The sequence below is a fragment of the Nyctereutes procyonoides genome, unplaced genomic scaffold (assembly GCF_905146905.1).
Source record: "Nyctereutes procyonoides isolate TBG_1078 unplaced genomic scaffold, NYPRO_anot_genome, whole genome shotgun sequence".
Classification (NCBI taxonomy): domain Eukaryota; kingdom Metazoa; phylum Chordata; class Mammalia; order Carnivora; family Canidae; genus Nyctereutes; species Nyctereutes procyonoides.
Window position 1 is genome coordinate 41,947,158 of NW_026575139.1, and position 21,172 is coordinate 41,968,329.

At 47.5% G+C, this 21,172-nt stretch overlaps 1 protein-coding gene across 4 annotated transcripts in view; it reads right to left on the reverse strand.

Moving 5' to 3' along the window:
* Positions 1–1,905: 1,905 nt before the first annotated feature.
* SAMD4A (sterile alpha motif domain containing 4A) overlaps positions 1,906–21,172 on the reverse strand; it is a 216,428-nt gene continuing 197,161 nt past the window's right edge. For all 4 annotated transcript variants that reach the window (XM_055303731.1, XM_055303730.1, XM_055303732.1 and 1 more), the window contains 4 exons: positions 20,835–21,036; positions 19,357–19,483; positions 11,977–12,060; positions 1,906–6,323 (listed from right to left, as the gene is read on the reverse strand). In XM_055303731.1, the coding sequence (XP_055159706.1) occupies positions 6,295–6,323; positions 11,977–12,060; positions 19,357–19,483; positions 20,835–21,036 (442 nt within the window). In that variant the 3' untranslated portion in view covers positions 1,906–6,294. The remainder of the gene's footprint in view (positions 6,324–11,976; positions 12,061–19,356; positions 19,484–20,834; positions 21,037–21,172) is intronic.

Genomic DNA, 21,172 nt, shown 5'->3' on the forward strand with positions numbered 1-21,172 from the left:
TAGGGAGCCAGAACAGTGCTACTTTTTATAGCAATTTGACAGATAATTTTGTCGAATCTAGTACAATAAGGGGGATTGTAATTTTAAAAAAATTATTGTATTTTACAAAAGAATTGAGCTATGTGGATTAGAAATAAATAGCCACCACTACAATTGTAATTCATAGATGATTTGAAAAACAGTGAGCTAGGACATCCTAGAGCTACTGTGGACAATCCAGAGGCTGAAGTGCTCAAGCGTTGTGATGTGTGGCCGGAAGATAGGAAACAGAAGTGTTTATGGAAGACTGTGGAGTAACATCTGTGAGATAGTGCTGGAGTGTGATGTGCTAGCATTGCCCACAGGGGAACGGGGACATGGATGATGTACATGCCGCCACATGGTGCCTCTGGGTGGCCCAGGTCCTCACTGACCACTCCATATCTTCGTAGAGAAACATTAGGTTCTAGTTAGGAGATTTTTGCTATCCTCAAGCCCTCCTCTCAACTTCCGCAAGCCTCGGGCAGACAGGGAGTCAGGGCCATGGATAGATTGTTGAAGGGACCAAACCAAGGTGCGTTCACAGGAGTTTAGATTCTCCTTGTATCTCCCTCTTGGCAGCCTCATGAGCACAGAACGCCTGAGTGGACAGTGCCCACCTGTGCTGCTTCTGGACTCCTCGCACAAGCTCACTGCAGCCTCTTCCCATCCAGGAAGCTCTAGAGGTGTTACTCATCCCCCTTTAATAGTGGAATTAAATCTTTTCGGCAGAAAGGACTATTTAGGGGAAATCCTAAATGCTTTGCTATATGAACAACCTCCCCAAGATTGAACATTCCATTAGTAGGGTCAATGGCAAAGAGCTGCAGCTTTGCTGATAAAAATCACTACCCAACTCCTTTCAGGCACCACGCTGAGCCCTGCTTCTCTTCATCTTATGCCTTTCACATTTACCCTCATTTCACACATTGCAAAAGTGAGGCTCGACTTTTCTCTCGCACATTATCCCCTTCCCTCTAGAATACTCTGGTCACAACACTGAGCTATATCTCATTTGAGTTATGAGAATTTAACTTTTGGAGGAATTTCATTTAATATTTCAGCTTATGAGGCATTTCTACATGTTTCCAGGGACCATTTTGGATTTTGCATGTCACTTGAGCAGCCTGAACCTGGTGAAAGGGAGTTGCTGTGTGGTCACTGTTACAAGGTCAAGCTGTGGTTGCCTCAGAGAAATCTTGGATTGCTAGATTTTGGTGGCAATGACTTCTATATCCTATGTTTCTTTTGTCTTTACTTTCTTCTTTTTTTCGATTACAGGTTTAATTCTAAAAAACCGTATCTTAGGCCAAAAACCAAACCAAACCAAGGCTCAGAGAGGTTAACTTGTTGCATATCACACAGCCAGAGATTTCAAAACCACTTTAGTCTCTTCAACCATATGCTTAATTGACATTATTTAGAGTTTATATCAAATATCATACTGGAATTAGAAGTATTACAATGAGATTCAAGCCATATGTAGTTAAGACCCCAAGGCTCCATGGAGGCTGCTGTTTCTTTATGCCATGGTTACGGGGTGAAATATGATTTCAACGGCACTGAGGATGGACAGCAAGCTATAAACAATATCATCTGCAAGGATAGAGTTTGTATTTAGGAACATGCCTTCAAGTCAGATGATGCATTTATTAACTACTCTGGGCACATATCAAGCTGCATAAATTTTTATACCTCATCCTATTCTTTTGTTAAAAAAAAAAGGAACTCCTATTTGAAGACATAGTTTGCATAGAATGGTCAGGTGGTAATAGTTTACAGCGATGTCATGCTTACTGTTCCTTGCTGGCTTATTTCTAAGATTCAGTTCTTGCTTCCTAATCAATCCTGTCAACAAAAAGGAAAAAAAAAAGACACACACACCAGTGTTACAAAACCTTGTATTAATCATTTCCCTTCACTTTCAATATAACGTTGATATGAAATATAGCCATGATTCTTAGTTACATGGGAGGAAATGAGTAATAAATACATTGTAGCAAGTTTAAACCACAAGGGTGTTTCACTGGTAACAACATTTGAAAACTGTACACTTGCAAAGAACAGCATCTTCAAACATTAGTATATCTGTATATCAGTAAAGCTTTACATGTAACAAACATGCTATTTCCATATATGACAAATTTAAAAAATATGCATTGCTTGGCAACATGAACTAGGCAAAAATAGTTCTTTGTTCACTAACTTTATACAGGAAAACAGGACGAGAGGCATGCATGTACAATAGGGATGCCTGCACAGGGCATGCAACCAAAGAAAATTCTTTAAAAGTCAGCTTACATTAGGCATAAATACATGAGGGTTATATATTAATAAGGGAGGAAGTCTTCTGTTTGACATTATTAACATTCCTGTTTTCTTCCTATTCCTCCCAGAGGAATACACATTCACCTTTAAGTAAAGATAAAGGAATTACAAAAAAATAAAACTCACTTTGCAAACAACTCTGATGACTTGTAAAAAAAAAAAAATCAACATTAGTGTTATCACAGCCCCATGTGCAAATTATCCTTCCGCAGGTCCTTCCTGTAATAGGCACATCCGAGTGCCTTGGTCAGGCTGCTTCCTGGCACCCAAGCTGGACCGCCTGCTACAGACACCTCCAGAAGGCGAACGAGACTGGGGCCTGCTTTTCCTCCCACTCGCTGCCCTTCTGGTTGCATGCCTATGCATTCAGCCCAGCTCGGCCCCCCAGCCCAGGCTTTTTGGGAGATCCTGGTTCTAGCTGGGGAATGCACATATCCAGACCTTGCACCGGCAGTTGCTACAAGAGGTGCAGAAGAACACAAGACCTGGAGAAGGCTCCCACTCTGTAAAAGGCAGCCAATGACACCTCAAAAGAAAACCTTGTTTCCCTCAGTGTCTCTTCAAAGGAATGGGAGGCGGGGGCCCAGCTGTCATTCCAATCCTGAGTACCAAAAAGGGACCATCAATACACAGGATTTGAGAGCTTGGTGCAAACAGCCGCCCTCTGCAGGCAGACCCAGCAACGTCTATTTTGCTTGCTGGCCCTCATTTAAAAAGTGAAACTCAAAAAGCATGTGGAAAAAGACACGTTATCAGCAGCAATGTTTCAATTCTTGTACACAGTTCATATGTGTCTTCCTACTGTTTCTGATAAGAAACTACTATGAATAAAAAGCACCAATAAAACATCATACATGGTAACAATATCGTAGACCGCCACTGTCCCTAGGACAGTGTAGAGATGCCAAATACATACTGCTTAAATCAGAAAAAAGGGGGGGGGGAACATGTAGTGAAATAGATTTTACTCTAAGATTTTTAATGTTTACTATTAATATAAAACAGTTGCATTGGGGGGGTCAATGGGTAAATACAAAAAAAGGCACTGCCGCTTTATTACTAAATATCCGACTTCACAGCCTTACGCATGCAACTGTTTTGATTCTTTTATAAATAAAGTTCTTTTGCTTTAGGATTTTAAAATTGAGCTGTATACCTGCAGTCAACACAGGACTCAAAACAAGGTGGGGACAGGCTCCTAAAATTTATCAGAACATTCAACTTAAAAAAAAAAATTAAAACACTAATAGCAAAACACAACTATGTAGATAAATCTATACACAGTCAATGAAAAATAAGCTTTTCTTTTTTTTAAAAAAAGAATTATGTTGTTATTAATAACAGACTTTATCATGGTTACCAGCCATAGCAAGTTAATAAGTAACATATCCAAAATAATATCTCTAATAATCAGATAACCATTGTTTCTATATTCAGTGAAGGAATAAATAGAAATCCAGATTTGCAAATACTGTAAGGTCTTCTTCCTTTTAAAGGATTCATGCTAATGTGATTGTGTTCACAATCTGTTTTCTGAACAACCCAAGTCTTTATGGATATGTGTGTTTTGCAGCAGATCTGAATGCTTTCTCATTTCTCTCTGAGATGTGTAAAACCCTTCTTTTTTCTTCCCTTTATTAACTTTCTTAGCATCTGAAAAACACCTTCACAAACCCTCTGGTCTTACCTTTGGCCTTCAACATTTTTGATCTATTCTTCCTGCCTTACATGTGATCGTCCATCCCAACACATTCCCCAAGTAACACTAAGCTTGTTTAGAAAAGGGGTGTGGAGGATGAATGTTAATGGCACTTGGTTTAAAAAAAAAAAATCAGCTAAAAAAAAAATGCTGCCTCTTTCTGCACATGGATTTGCATGTTTAAAATGTAGTCACCCAAGGGAAGGTCTATTTTCTTAATGCAACACATGATACTGTGGGTTTAAGCCTCCCTTGCTTGCAAAAGCCTCTCTACAGTTAAGATGCTCCATCTTTTTAAACCTTAAAAGACTTCAAAAAGCAAGGCTGAATTGGGTGCACATTTTTAATCCTGAAGGTAAAATAAAGTTCAGATTTCATTAAGGCCTTTTAAATCTATTTACTTCGTTAACTTTTTTTTTCTTTTTTTTTTTTTTTTAAATAACCGTAAGCGAGTGCAGTGATTTTCATGGTCTGATCTCTTCAATTTCGACTCCGACTTCGCTAAAAGAAATGGCACCAGACTCACCCATTTAATAAACAGACCTTATACCAACTCCCTGATCTCGCCTCTGGCTGAGCACTCATACCATCATTTACACAACCCAATTTTCCAGTGCAGAGCACAACTCCTCTTTGATTTCCTTTAATACCCTCCATTGCATCGCATCCCAAACGTAGTCTTTCTTGCCCTTAAGAAACAGAGCTATTACTTTGTGGTAGCATAGTTTGCTCATCTCCCACCAGGTCAGGACTGTTTCCTCTCCCCTGCGCGGCTGCATACACACACCGGCCCACGACTAAGCAAAGCCCTGACGTACACGTGGAGAGAACCACGTTTCCTCCCGAAGCCGCCCCTTCCCGCCTGGCCTGTCTCTGCCCACGTGGGACGCGGGCCCCGCCACGAGGCCCGCACGTCCCCCCCTTGCACGCTCTCTCTGCCACTTGCCCACTGACCAGCCACACACTAGCTTAAGCCTTGCTCTCCTTCCTCTTCCTCAGCGGTGAGCGAGCCAGGGGCACGCAAGACCCGAGGCTCAGGTTCCTCCTGCGTGCAACCGCAGTGGAAACGGGCCTTTGAGCTCATTCTCCGGTATGAAGGCCTTTTGCAAGGGGAAAATGTCGGTCCTTGCCATTTTTCCTCCAGTGGAATTGCACCCACGTGTGTGTGTGTGTGTGTGTGTGTGTGTGAAGCGAAGCAGGGGGGCGACAGGATGAAACCCCACAGGAAGGTAGGGGCAGAAGCGAGGTGACTGGGTGAGGAGCAAAGGCAGACCAGAGACGCGCCGCAGGATTCTCGAAGAACCTCTCGGTGACCCGCCCACAAACCCTGACCTATCACGCGGTGCGTCCTCCTCGGCACTTCCGCTTCCGGCCACGTGCTTGTCCCGCCCACCCACCTGCGCGCGCCGCCCAGCTGCGGCCGGAAGACGGACGCTTCGGCTTACGTGGCCACATCCGCCTTCGCGTGGCAAGCTCGGCTCGGCAGCCATTTTGAGAGACAACCCTGCTGCTTTTATAAAAATAGAGGAAAAAAAAAATGAATCCGTATCAACAAATCCTTTACAAAAACCATAGTATGAAGAGAAGTTCTATCCAAACTCTTTACACATTATGTATGTACCCTTTAAAATTGTTATGTAAACAATACACAAATCAAAGTTTCTCTGAAATTTTGTTGGAGGGCACTTTCCCCCCTCTGCCGCCAGTGCCGCGCGGCCCTCTCCTGCGCCTCGACTCCAAGCCGGGTCCTCAGGGGAAGCCGATCCGGGCGGCAGAGAGGGCCGGCCGCCATCTTGCTTTGGTCGCACGCTGCCACGACTGCATCCTCGGGCCTGACTGTGGAGGCGGGCTGTGAGGGGCGCCCAGGGTTCGGCCTGCCGCCCACGCCTCTCCCCCAGCTCTTTCGGGCGGTACTTTTAGTTCTTTTCTCTCCCTCTCTCCATCCAGGAAGCCACTTGCATGCCCTCTCCATCCCTTCCCAGTCCCACGTTTCCCTAGAGACCCCCTCCCCCACCCCACACACCAAGCCATCCCGTGACAGAAACAAATGACAAAATAACCAATCCCCGGTCTACTGATATGTTTACAAGGACGACCTACGCTCTCACAAAATCAAAATGGGAGAGGGACCAGGGGGAAAAAAAGGCTGCAAAGTATCTCGGAGGATTCTGTGCAACCCTGAAGATGGCTGACACTGGACCCGCAGCAGTCGATTTCACGGCCAGCGCGGTCACTCTCATCTTCAGTTTCTAGATTGTGGAGGTCCGGTCAACCCCGTCTGCGAGAGAAAGAACACAAGATGGGCTCAGCTGAGCAAAAACCATTCCCTTCGTGTCCACCTAGCCCCACACTTCCGGTCTCTGAAGACCGGCGAAGGCCAACCTTACCCATTCATCCACTCATCATTCCCACACCCACCCACTCAACATCTGGGCAATAGCCGTTTTTCCAGGAGCCGTAATGAGGCTGGGAGACAAGACGGGGGCCTTGTCCTCACTCTGTAAGTACACACATCCTAGTCGGGACAGAGAATGTAAAGCCATAGTGATGTAGGAGTGATCTTTGCTATGATGGGGTAGGTACCAGGCTCAGCAGGAGGATCGGAGGAAGGAATATTTATGTTGCCCCTGGGAGTCAAGGGCAGTTTCACAGGGAAAGAAAGTGACTTTTGTAAGATGGTGGTGGTGGGAGAAGAGAGGAGGAGGCAGGAAAGGAAGATGTATGTGTGTGTGTGTGTGTGTGGGGGGGCCACCTGGAGCTCATGTACAGGTGTAATGCTGGTCATCAAATGGTGGGGCTGGGGGCTAGAGGTTTAGGATGAGGAATGGGCGAATGGAGGGGTGGCAGGAAATATGCTGAAGAGCTGGCGGGAGTGTTGCGACAGACATGCAGGTGGGCTTGTCTAGCTCACGCCGCTTTCTTTGGCAGCATCTCTCTCTCACCTGCATGAGGTGGCTGTGACTCTGAGCCCTGGTCACAACTGAGCAGACCAGGAGGATGCAGCTGACCCTGATGTAGCTTTTCTGTCTCAAGAATCTGATTAGGGGCAGACGCTATAGTCAGAAGTTGTGGGCCCTAGGAACTGAAAAGATCTTGTGGAAGTGGGTGAATGCTGAGGCCACGCGGCAGAGGCTGTGTCTACGTTACGGAGAGTCGGTGAAACCAGGCTATAAAGTGGAGGACGCGCCCATCAGACACAGAAGCCATGAATGAAACAGACTGCTGAGAAAGCTGATGGCTGCCCAGCTCCTTTATGGTTGTCTGCTTACACATGGGACTATAGAGAGTCCCCAGAATGAGGCCATAAGAATCTTGTGTACTATGAACAGGAGCTTGGACTTGGTAATTGGGGCATTATAAGCCATAGAGTAATTAGATCTGATTTTAGAATGGTTTCTCTGGCAGCTGTGTCAGATGACCTAAAAAAGGACAAGGCTGGTGGCAGGAGGGCCCCTATAATGGTCCATGCTAGGGCTTGTCTGACAGAGGCTTTTCCAGTGAGCACAGGAAAGCATGGACTAACCACGGTAGGAGGTATAAATGACTGTGTTCAGTGACCGGTAAATGATGGCCAGGGAGGATTGCAGGATGCCTCCCTGGTTTTGCTGATATCTAAACATCAGCAGGTATGTCCTGGTCTAAGCCTGAGGTCACAAACCTGGTCTACCAGGAAAAGCATCTAGACTCAGCAAGCAGAACTCAGGTGTGAGATGGGAGTGGCAGAGTGTGTTCAGGGCAAGCTGGGGGGGCCTAAGCGATAGGGAGGAGTACACTGAGTCCACTGCAGAGGCCTCCTGGCCTCCTCAAGGGTGGTGCCAGCCTGATGTCTTGCCAGCAGGGACTTGAAGGAGAAGTGTTTCTTTAATTGAAATTTTTACTAATATCGTCTAGGTTCACATGCAGGTATAAAAGACAGTACCAGGTTTCTGGGTTTGCTAGGTTTCTCTCCATGGTAACATTTTGCGGAACTATAACATTACCATCAAGATACTGATGTTGACACAGTTCACTGATCTTACTAAGGTTTTCTCAGTTGTACTTGTATCCGTGTGGGTCTGTAATTTTCCATATGGTTTTTGGAGAGATTTTATTTATTTATTTATTTTTATTTTTTTATAATAGACAGAGAGAGAGAGAGAGAGAGGGAGAGAGAGAGAGAGAGGGGCAGAGACACAGGCAGAGGGAGAAGCAGGCTCCATGCACCGGGAGCCTGGCGTGGGACTCGATCCCGGGTCTCCAGGATCGGGCCCTGGGCCAAAGGCAGACGCTAAACCACTGCACCACCCAGGGATCCCCTTGGAGAGATTTTAAAGAAGAAAACCAAATGACTTCTTGGGAGGTTTGTGATAATCAGGTCATCAGTCATAGAGGCCCCCAGATGTGAACTTTTCCCTGACTTCTGCAGGTGCTAACCTGCAGCCTCTTATGGTGGCTCTGCAGTGGTAATGGGTCATGGGAAACGGTGCGTGCAGGTATACACATGCACGTGTGAGTGTGTAGAGGTCACTCCCTTGTCTGTAGAAGTGGAGTGCACACTCTTGCAAGGGCTCACTGGCCTACTCATTAATGCCAGTCCTTCATAGCTATGTACCATGAAAAGCTAGAACCGTGAAAATCTCAGCTAACCCAACCCCAAGCTGCATTTTCACTGAATTCCAATTGTATGCCTCATCCTCCAAGGGTGATGGTATTCATCTGTAGGTAAATAACGGACAGGTAAGTCCAGATTCGCCATTTACAGTTGTGCAATTGGTGTACTATACAACTCCAGGGAGCACCATTTTCATGTATTCATTATAGGTTTTATAGTTATTATGACGAATATCAAATCAATGGCAGAACAGCATCTTAAGTGGATCCTTTTTCTAATTTGCACAAAGTCTCCATATCAGCTAGAAGTGAGACTGTTAAGGCCAAAGAAGGAATAAGGAAAGAAGGTGAGAAGGAATGGCAAGGGGATCATGTGAAAACACGAGTCCTAGAGCATCAGAAGAGTTGGCTGGACATTCCTCTTTATGGTAGGATTCATTGCAGACTCTGGCCTGCTTGGAGGAGGCTTGCTTTTGTAGCTGTGGGTATTCTCACCCATATAACCCCTGTGCAGGAGGAAGACAGCAGCCAGGCTTGGTGTTGAGTTCCTTTATACCTGGAGCCACCAATCAGGAGCAGGCCCAATAGAGCCAGATGAAGTCCTTAAATAAAGATTCACAAAGCAAGATGGTAGAGGCAACCTACCTCCTGGGCTTCCTCGTGAGTTCTGTTGGAGGGGCCAGGGGGAGGGCAAAGAAGGCAGAAAGGGAAAGCCAAAGAGAAAAATGGCTTAGACTGGCACCAGGAGGGTTGCAGTTAGTGGAGGACACTGGTAGTAGTCCTGGGGCCCATGGACCAGCCCCATTAGAAAGACCATCATAGGATGTGGTGTCCCAGGAACTTGGACACCCTACCATCCTGTCCTGCGACACAGGCCGAGGAACTTTTTACTTTGCTTTCCTCTCCCTATTTGTCCTCCTGTAAGATGATTTCATTCATTGGCATTCTGCCTCCAGCAAGGTCATCTGGGAAGAGGTGGGCCGGGCCAGCAGAGGTACAGTCATGGTGGGAGGGCTCACTGCCACTCTGCCCAGCTGGGCCACCCTGAACTTGATGTGCATTTTCTGCTCAGGAAACTGCTTCACAGGCTTCCCACCAGAGAGGATTATTGAGGGAAAAAAACACAGCAATAAAAAGGCTGAGGAGATTAACAAGATGAAAACATTAGCAAAAAAACATCAGTTCAGCAAGGTTTTCTGTAAAAACAGAAGAATGGGCTAAAAAAATGAAGCCTTTTCAATGAAAACCTCCCTTTAATAAAGAGCATTTGGCATTCTTGCTACTAATGATGATAACATTAGCACTTAGTGGTTTGATAAGGGCTTCCAACATGCCAATTATCCGAGATATATCAAGCCCCAGGGGAAGAAGGTCAGTTCTCCTTGCTGACGCTCAAAGGCAGAGGGAGTTCCTCACACCCACCAGCCACAGTTGGGTGGGAGGGAGCCTGGGCTGCCTGCAGTGGGCTGAGCTTGGCCTGAATTCTCAGGGCCTGGGAGGCTTCCCTTTTTGAAAAAATTAAGATATAATTTATATACCACAAATTTCACCCTTTTAAAGCATGCAATTCGAAGGTTTTCATATTTTCACAGAGTTGTTAAGCCATCACCACTATCTGATTCCATAACATTTTCAGCTGGTACCTGTCAAGCAGCTACTCTCCACTTCCAGTTCCCTCTGGCCCCTGACAACCACTAATCTATACTGTCTGTCTCTAAAGATTTGCCTTTTCTGGATATTTCATAAATTCCTAAATGGAATTATACACTGTGTGGCCTTTTGTGTCTGGCGTCTTTCATTCAGTGTAATGTTTTCAAGGTTCATCCATGTTGTAGCATAGAACAGTACTTCATTCCTTCTAAGCTGAATGATATTCCACCGTCAGGCTATAAAACATTTCGCTCATCCATTTCCATCTGTTGGTGGACCTTTGGGTTGTTTCCTATTACTCATTGGGGCTATCAGTGCCCAATCTTCCTGGTGACTTAGCTGGAGAAGAGAAGCTGGTGGCACCTCCCCACAGAAGTGCCAGGGATGGACCAATGATGCTGTGAAGCTTCAAGGATAGGAGTGGCTAAGGGAGAGAGCAGTGTTTGCAAATGGGGTTCCTGGAACCCCGGGGAGATCACATTAGGAGCTACGTCTTCCCACGGTCTGTTCAGTCAGAGGCCCTGGGAGGCCTTGAACTAGCTCCCTTCTGGTACTGAGTGGAGGCTTTCTTTGGGCTATAGAGAGCCTTGCACAGGTGAGGTCAGGTGAGTGCAGTCCTTGCTTTCCAATCTGTTCTGTGCAGAGTATTTACTGGTCTCATATTTGGTGTCAGGCTAAGATTGTGTTTACAGGGACTAAAAATCTAAAAATCCCTGGTCAGAAGGACAAAGCTCTCTGGAAGCAGCAGCTGATAGCAGCCGTTCTCCCCACCAGTGCCAGATAGCACAAATTTTGGCTGTAGGTGTGCCGACTGCCTATCTCCAGGGTGAGTGAGCACATCCCGACCGGAGAGGACTATTGGGAAGGGTCACAGGAGGCCTCTCTGACTCAGAGCCTCCTAGAGGTTGGCAGGGAGGGGCTGACATCTCTCCTCTGCCTGCCAAACATCCCCAGGGCTGGCGCAGAGTCCAGGCTGGAGAAAAGCACTTGGTGAGTACTAGGAGGGCACTGGAGGCCTCCTGGGGCTTTTGTGATGACATAGGGCTTCAGACCAAACAGACAGTGGGACAATCCAGCTGCTTCTGGAGCTCCTCATGGGGCTGCAAGTCCATACGCACATCAACTAGACCACGCCTGTCACACTGTGAAGGACATCTCAGACTGCTCGGGGCTCCAGGCATCGTGGAAGCCATTTGGAACAGGGAGATATAAAAACAAGCAGGGATTTTTGTTTCAAAAATTCTATTTTTAGAACAAGCTGGGATATGCTTGGACCCGACTGGGAGAACTAGTGCCGAGAAGGAAAGAATCCAATTCTGTGGGGGGATGTTGCCACTAAAAGCCATGTCTTGTGTTTCTAACTCCTCCAGCTCCCAGCATTTGGCTGGGACAGCTGCTGTGTAGAACCTCAGTGTGCACCGGGTGGGTGGCTCTGAGGAAAAAGGGACAGCCTTGGTCTCCAGGTTCCTGACTCACCTCCCAGAAAAGGAGGAGCAGGGCATTGTGGGCTACTTGGTGTGGTATGTCTTGATGAGGATCCAGCAGTACCCTGAGGCCATTCTCTTTCTCTGTCCCCTGCCTACCCCTCCTGGTGCCTTTCCCGTTACTCCTGAGCTACTGCCAGAGTGTAGACAGCAGATGGCTCGTAGTTCTCCCAGGCGTGCGGTAAAAAGCAGGGAGCACCCACTTACCTCCCAGGGCGTGCTCGGTCATACTGAGGCACAAGGACTCCAGCCTGTTGTTGATGTCAGGTTCAGTCACAGGAAGCTGGAATTCTGCAGGGGGCAAAGGGTGATGTTGGTGACAGACTCTGAGAACCAGGAGAAGGTATGCACAGCTCCACCCACCCCACCCTGGGAGGATTCTGGAGACTGTAAGGGTCGGTGTGGAGGTTAAGTCACACTCTGGTTTCAACCAATCGATGAGTCTGTTAGATGCACAGAGTCCATTGTGAACATGGGCGGCTGGAAGAAGAGTGCTAACTAAAAATAGCCGGTCAGAGTCAGTCTGTTAGGCCTCTGCTCAGAACCCTCCAGCAGCTTCCCATCAGGGTAACAGCCAACTCTCTGCCATGGCCTGCCAGGCCCATGTGATCTGGCCCTTATTAACCCCTGTCCGTGTGCAGCTCTCCCCTCCCTTCATTCCATCCCCGGCCCTCTTCTACCCCAGGGTCCTTGCACTGCTGTTCTGCCCAGGATGGCGGTCCCTGAAAAGACCATGACTTTCTCTCTCCCTGCCTTCACATCTCTGGTTCTACTATCTCTTTAGAAAGGACATTATATGTGAGCAGAACTTTCCCAGCCCTATCCCTTTTCTCTGCTTTTTCTCCACAGCTGTCACCAACATCTGGCACATTATTTGCTGCCTGCCCTCAGTTGCATGCTCACTTCATTAGAGCAGGACTTGGCTCTGCTGCTCCCAGTGCCTAGAAGCAGGCTTAGTACATTTCTGCTCTGTTACAAGGAAATGGAAACCACAGTATGGCAAGTGCTTCTTCTGAGTCCACGACTGTGCCCAAGTGGCCAATTCTCACGCGGGACTCAGAGTGACTGGCGAGGTTAGCTGGCTAACGCAAGAACCCACAGAGGTCTGACTCCAGAGCTGGTACTCTCCTGCATGTGGCAGTGACTCTGGGTGCTGGTCAGGACTCTCAACCTTCAGCCACTTAGAAGGTCTGAGATGTCTTCTGTGTAGGTTCTTGCTGCCCAGGACAATGCCGTGTACATTCTGACCACCAAGCCCCCTCTACCATCTGGACCCTCCCTATCTCTCTAGGCTCCAGTCTCTCCTCCACCTGAGTGGGAGGCAGCCCATTCTGCTGGGGACCTCACTGTCAGTACCTCCCAGATCTCGCAATCCTGGGAAGCTTTTGAGTGTCTTTCACTGGCTTGGAAGCACCTTGCAGACAGCAACAGTACTTTTATATCGCTCTGAATCTCCCATAATACTCAGCCATGGCCTTCTGGCACACTTCACACATGTCTGTTGAGTGATGAAAAAGAAGGAAACTCTGACAGCTAAGAATTGCGAAATCCTATGGTGGGGGCTGGGGAGCAGACACAGTAGGGTGTGTTCTGAGGGCCTGGGAATCTCAACATTGCCACTGTCCTCATATGCGACTTGGGGAAACTTCTCTTCATTGGGCCATAGCTCTTCAGTCTGTAAGTGGGAGAAAGGATCCTGGTGGCCCAAGTTTGGGCCATTGTGCTCCTTCGAATCTCCACCAGGGGGCACTTGGGGTGGAGGGCAGGATTACAAATGAGGTTAGGTTGGTGGTTTAGTGGGATAGGAAGTTGAAACCAGTGGCTAAACCAAAGTATTTGTTTTCCTTGATGAGCTATACATTTAGGTTTTCTCTGCAATCTGTGTTCCCTATTACTGGCTAATTCAGAGGCAGATGTCATTTCTGTTGTTTAAAATTCTTAGAGTAGATGGGCAAAATGGATCAATATGAAAAGCACTAGGGAGCATGTAGGGTTCTTTCTGAAACAAGTTCCAGCATCAATGGGTTTGAAAGGCAACTGTGCCAATTCATGAACAGAGGACTATTGGGCTTTCCGGGGGAGCCAGGGAAAATGGAAGGGTCTCTCCCACCCCCACCTGCTGTTGCTCTCAGAGTAGGGACGGGGCAATTAGACAACCCAAAGGGAAGAGTATTTTAGTATTTTCATCCATTCATGTGAAAATCATATGCATGCAAAATTAGCAGCCTTCAGGGTGTGAAATCTATAAAATAGAAACACAGTTTTATATATAGCCAGTTAGCAAATATGAAAAAAAAAAACCCTCAGCAATTATAACCATCCATATGCTCATTGTAAAATTTAGTTTACTCTCTAGCACTCCCCTTTAAACAAACACTGTGGAGAGATTTGGATAAATAAAGATGCTCGACATTTGGAGAGAAGTGTTTCAGCTGCAAGATTTCTTGCCAACACGCAGCAAAATGCCATTTCCCAAGCCTAGGACTGCATGTTCAAAAAAGGGGGCTGAGAAATGCGGGGCTCTCCGCTCTAGAATCTCCAAACCTTAGTGGCTGCTCTTTTAGGTTGAAAGTTGGCATGGTTGCTTTTTCTCCCTCAGCTCTTCCCTCTGGTGCGCTAGGGTGTCACGACCCCCACCACTCTCAGTGGCTCTGAAAAATTCTAAGTCTTGGGAGAAGCCCATATGTTCACACTCCAGAGTTTCCTAATAGTGTGACTTTTTAATTGTGTATTTGATAAAAACAGATCCGTGGCATCTCCCCACACATACAAGACAGAGGGAGACCAGCTGGGTGGATAACAGCTTCCATCTCAGGCTAGAAGCCCTCAGCCAAGTGTGGCTTGGGTGGGCGGAACTCTCAAAGCCCCAGAGTATTTGGGCAGCTCCTGCCACCCAGGCATGCACAAACCACCAGGACAGCTCTTGCTATGGCTTCTGCTATCTGCCCCCCGCCAAGGGCTCATTGCATTTAGCTTGGGCCCCCCAGCAGTAATGGACCAGGCAGACATAGTTTTATGTCTTCAGTAAGGCAAGAAGGAAAGACGGAGCCTTCTCAGCTGTTGTGTAAAGCAGGCCTGTTTCCTTAACTCAGATGACATCTCTGAGAACCAGGATTTTTTCCCCTGACCATCAGACCATTCTAGTATTTAGTGAGGATCCCCAGTTCTAGGATGCCCAGGGTCTAGGCTGACCTGGGACTTTATAATTGTGCCTTTTCAGAAGCCCCACAAGTACAAATCCTTGCGCTCAGGCCCAGGGTCAAGATTCTGGAAGGGAGTAGCCATCCATTTCTAATAAAATGCTTCTGTAGGATCCACCTGGGGAGGGTGGGGATGGGGGGAAAGCCCTTGTGACTTTTTCTTGGCAGAAACCAGCCATCCTAGCTGAGTCTCACACGTGTGGCACCTGTGGTGCAATTCTGCAGCTCTCTCCCAGTCCATGAGGCTGAGGTAAAGAGGCCAGGGTCTCTAGTACTTTAGAATAAGAAATGGGGTATTCTAGGAAAAAAACCTCTAAAATTCTACTTTGCCAATAACAGCTGAGGCTACTTGTTGAACAACTAGGAAGGTCTTTAGGTTAAGTGATAACTGGGGTTGCCGGGAGGAGAGAAATCACGAAACAGAGGCTGAGGAGTATAGGGCAGAATTCCTAAACCTGTAGAAGTTTGTGCTGTGAAAATCCTCTGGGACCCATACTTTCACAAAAAAATGATGAGAATATGGTATTAGACAGCATTGTCCCATCTTGCTCTAGCTTGGTCTCTCCGAATTTGATTTTCAGAGGCAGGGGAGCACAGGCCCAGCTCAGTTCTTGGCTGTGATACAACTGATTCATTCACCAACCTCCCTACCTATTATCTGCCAGTCCTGATCAGGATTGTTTGCCTTGGCTTACTAGAAGGCAGAGAGCAAATGCATATCAGGTACTTAAGTGGGTCCCGGTTCTGGTCTTTTCCTGGCAAAGCAGCCCCTTCCATTCCCCTAATGGACCCAGTGCATAGATGGTACTCTCCCTCTCCCCACTCTTTCAAAAGGCAATTCTCCAGAAGGAATCTGAAACACACCAAGGAGACCATGAATGGTAACAGCTTGGGGCACTATGCTATCATGTATGCAGCATTCAAATGGTGGAAGAAATACAGTTATGAGCTCGTACATAGGGGAGGTTTGCTATGGTGAACGGATATGTCACAACATGGAATGTTGCCATGTAAAGCCCCTTATCCATCTCACATCTGGGCAGTGTAGCATCAAGGGTAGTTTGCAGATGGTTTTGTGAGAGGGAAGGAAGAGATGTAGTTCTGCGAGGCTGCCCAGCCTACCCTTTTCCATGCTTTTTTTTTTTTTTAAAGATTTTATTTATTTACGAGAGAGAGAGAGAGAGAGAGAGAGAGAGAGAGAGAGAGAGAGAGAGAGAAGCAGGCTCCATGCCGGGAGCCCAACGTGGGACTCAATCCCGGGACTCCAGGATCGTGCCCTGGGCCAAAGGCAGGCGCCAAACCGCTGAGCCACCCAGGGATCCCATGCTTTTCTTTTAAAGTCAGCCTCTGGTCCCTCGGCCCTTTCCTGTCAGGCCCTCTAGGTGGTGAGGAGCCTCTGTGGCCTCCCAGTGTTACACCAGAGCTGTTTTGAGATTCTCTCTGACTGGATCCCAAGGGTGGCTGAGCATGGGTCAGCAGGAACAGATCTGCTTCCAAGATGACGTAGTCATTCTGCAAGCAATTTCCAAACTAATTTTCCAGTTGGGAAAACACCATGCCTTTTGGGGGAATGTGACCACACCAGGCACCACACTTGTTCTGAGCTAAAGTCACTCCAGTGGTGAGTGTTATCAGACCCTCTCTCCCTTGCTTTGGGAGGACCAGGTTAGTGTTTCTTACTCATGCCAGAGGCCAGTGAGAGGCAGCAATCTAAACTTAGTAGCTTTCTTGGTTTGTCCTGGGAAACATCTAAAATCTGTCCCTCTGGGTATGAATTAAAAAACTACCCCACCTAAAAAACATGGCCTCCTAGGGGGTCCACAAACCCTGTAGATCCATGAAAGATTAGATCGTCTTGCAAACTCAAGCCAGGTGACTGATCAGCTGATGCACAACTTGGGGGCTTGTTCTAGCTCCTAACTTGGGGGCTTGTTCTAGCTCCCAGACTTTTCTATGTATTCTGGAGACATTTAATTTTTTCCATTATTTTAATGGAAGTATTTTAAGTTTACAGAATCAAAACTTTCTTAGAATGAATTGTAGTCTTCAGGATTTACCCATGTGTTTTAACATGGATGTTCTGAAAACATTTAATGGCCAGGAGGAAGCCACTATACTTTCTGTAACACAGTTTTCTGAGGATTTAATTTAGGGTTTATATATCTCTATTCGATTTTGTGTTACTATTACTGCTGCTTGGGTAAAGATGAAAGCCACTTGGTACCTTCCTAATTTTGACTCCCTGATCTGATATGTAGAATTTGGTCCTGCCCCCTGGCCACCAGCCCCTAGACGCCTGCTGAACTAAGGCCCATCCCTGAGGAACTTTGTCTGGGCCTGGCTGAGGAAGTTAGATGGGCCTGCTTGTGAACGAGGCTGCTTCCTCAGGGAGAAGGAAAACTGAAAATCATTATTAAGTGGCTGTCTCTGGGAGATGAGATTGGGCTGAGATGGGGAGAGGAAGGCCTTAAAAGCCCTTCTGTATTATTTGATTTTTTTTAACTCTGCGAACAAGAGGCTTCCTGGGCAGAGGGTAGAAATAATCTTAGGGTCCTAGTCGCCCTGAGCATGAGCAAGCAACAGAGGTGCAGATGAAGGATCTGTGTCTACAAATTCAAATAGTCCTCCTAGGGATGGCCCACCTCTTCCTGGTGGGTCTGCTCTTCCCACTTAAGATGGGAGAATGTGGGAAAGGTATGGTGAGAACAGAGGACTGAGGACTTGGAAGAAGCCGAAAGAAGGTACAAGAGGTTAAAAAGGAGCAAGAAGGCTCCAAGTGTATAGGGCCTGAAGGAGAAAGAGAGCGCTTGGCTATGCTAGGGCTCCCATGAGTCTGCAAGGTGGCTGGGCTGCAGTCCCAGTCCCAAGACTGAGGTCAGGGTGAAATATTTGTTCAAGGTGAAAGATCTCCTCGTGCCCAGAATGTCTTCAAATCTTGTCTAGATTCTCTTTTATTGGGAATGGATGATACATAATTCTGCATGAAAACAAAGGCTGGGACTGCATGACACAGGGAGAAGACCTTCACAATCCCCAACTTTTATCAAATATTTCTTTCCAGGAAGCTACAAGTATCAGAACAGAGAAAAGGAGCTTTAAAACAAAAGGGTGCAAACAGGAAAGGCTCTAGAAGTCAAGAAGCAAGTTTAAACAGGCATCTGGACCATCTTCCTTTCCTGACACACCTTACTTTGTGGTGGCTCCTCACCTCCCCTTCCTCCTCAGCATCTCCCCACCTCTATTGCTGCCTTTCTCTCACTCCTTTACACACACTCCTACCCAAAATCTTCTATACATTCCCCATGGAGAGTGGCTGGGGTCGGAGCTCCTTAGCCTTGAGTTCAGAGCCCACCTCATCAGCCACAATCTTTCTGGCTCCTTGGTCTACTCGGGGCTACTGCAGCCTGACCCTTTGGCTCAGCCACAGCTTCCGGAACTCACTGAGGCACTTCGTATGATTGCAGTCGTGTTCCCTTGTATCCTCCTGCTTGTAACTCCACCCTCCTCTTTCCACCTCTTCATTCTCTGTCCCCTGAAGCTCAGCTCCAATTCAAAGAAATTTTCTTGCCCACCCAGGCCATAGTGACATTTCCTCTCCTGGAACTCCTATAGACTTATTGTACAGAGCATGTCTCTTGCCTAGGGTGGGTCTTTTCTTACAGGTACAGCACCTGTACCTGTCTGATTTTCCCACTTAGAGAGTCATCAAGCTGGATGTAGTAATTATTTGCATGGCTTTATATTACTCATGGATCCTTGAGGTCACTGTCTGCATAGATGAAGTGTGCAAGCAGTTAACTGTGCGTAACTCTGGTTACTCTGTTTCAGGAGGCATGGGGAGAGGTGCAGCTGACTTGAAGTGCACCAAGTTGCTCTTGAGCCAAGTAAAGGGAAGATGGCTGGTCCGATAAGTCACATTTGCAAGGTACTCCCAAACCAGAGGTAAGTCTCTTAGCTGTCAGTGCCATCAAAGTTTTCTCTTCTTCTGTTTCACTTTCTGCACATCCTCCCACATACACACAAAGCACACACACACACAGACACACATGCGCATGACACATGGAACCCCTCCCAACTCCCCCAGATACCCTCCAGTGATATCTCTGGTTTAATCAATCTAGAAATATGACTAGTATCAAAAATATCCCCGTCAGATTGCAACCGGCTCTGGGGCTCCATGTGCTGGCTCCCAGCCAACCAGCCGCTATTCATGCTGGCAAGGCACAGTTTAAAAAAGGAAAGGCTTCTACAAGCTCAAAAGAATGCGTGGTGACAGTCGAGGCTAAGCACTTTCCGGCTGGGTTCACAGGGGCATCTATTTTGGCATCCTGGCCTCCCCTCCATGTCAAGGGGAGGAGAGGGGGAGAGATCAAGGACAGGGCCCTACCTGGCTGCTGGAACATCAGCATATTCTGCGGAGAAGTGTGCACAGGCAACGAGCGGGTCCTTTGGACTGAGCTGTGGGTGCGGCTTGGCATGCTGTTGCTGCCCCCAGGATTGGCGAACCAGAGGTTCTAGTGAGAAATGCAAACCGAGAGCCATTAGTCCAGACGCCTTGGGGTCAGGGGAGGAGGGGGTGTGGAGCAGGGCGGCCAGCCAGAATTCAAGAGGCAAATACCCCTGGAGAACCCTTTGCTAACTTCTGGAAGAGGCCTGGCAAGCTCATGCTACACATCTACATATTTATAGAGAAGGGGTTTAGAGTCCATTCATTTTCTCCCCCTCTCCAAGCCCCAGGCCTTGCTCAACCCTAGCTTAATCTGGACAGCTCTCTTCCTATCTCCAAAACTCTTTTTATTCCTTTTGTTGCCTTTGCTTTTCCTATCACTTTTTTTCAGAGATGGGAAGAGTTCTATAAATGTTTGCAACGAAGAGCACAAACTATTTCAGGGCTCTCAGTTGATTTTCTCTTTGAGAGTCTTACAACTTACTACAAAGCGAGGGGGAGAAAAAAGAATCTTTCAGCTGGCAATGAGCTGGCACACTTAGCTTGCATTTATTATTATGCGGGTGTCCTAGTGGTGACTTCCTCTTGAACTGATTTGGGGCTTCCCACAACGGTCAGAAAGTGGGGCTTTCTCCTACGCTGTTGTATATGCCCTGGAAAATAAATCCTGCTCATTTTACCTGGAGCTGTTTTTTTCCTGTTTTTAAACCAATCTATCATCCCTTAGGTTTCTCATGACAACTCAGACCCACTTGTATCCCTCCGGTCCCAGCCCCAACCTGCAGAGCCCCACAAAGCTGGACACACTGATGGAAGGCATTGGGCAGGGTGGGGAGAACAGGACTGGTGGGTGAGAAGCCTTTGGATAGAAGTCAGCTCTAAATCCCACAGTAAAGACCTCTGGGCAGCCTGGCCTTGAATAGGCAGAGAATATTCCAATTCTCTCTCTGATAGCCTCTCTTAGGCTCCTTTTTGGATTTTCTGCCACAGTTGGGACCATGACAAAGGAGCTATTTGCTGTGAATAAAAAGGCTAAGAAAGCTCCTTAGCTGCTCGTCTCTGGAACCCACATCTGGGAGGTGGTGAAGTCTGCTGGGGCAGGTCAAGCAAGGCAAATCCAAGATAGGTCTTGTATTTCCTCCTTAAGGCTTGAATGCACAGAGCCCCCAAGGTTAAAGGTTAAAGTGGTCATAGGGCATCTAAGTAAATCCCCATGAAGCCAAGTGCAGCCAGGGCATTTCTCCGTCTCCCAGGGAAACAGTGCAAACAACTGGTTACCTCTGAGCACAAGGACAACTGTATCTCAGTGCAGCCCTCCTCCGCTCCTCTGCTCACCTTGGGGTCATGTAGGGATAGACCCTGAAGCCTCAAGCCCTGAGTTTCAGGCTGCCCACCCTCCTCCCTGGGGCAGAACACACCTGTCTTCCTTGTTTCATGATGGTGGGGTTGGCTGTGGTGTTGCGCTGGGTGGAGCTGACAAATCCACTGGTGCCCAAGAGGCCAAGGCGGGCGGAAGGGACGTTCCGGGAGGGGATCTGGTACTGGCGTGGGTTCCGTCGGCCCATACCGCCGCCCACAGAGCCGGCTGTCGGGAGGGAGTTGGACTGCCCAAAGCCGCGGCTGTGAGAGAGAATGGACAAGTGAAACCCTGTCAGTCACCCGCAGCCCTTCCCAAACCCCCGGCTGCCGGCAGGATGCCTCCTGGGAATCTGCATATGTGTAGACAGTTCGCAGGTCTCTCAGGGGCACAGGGTAG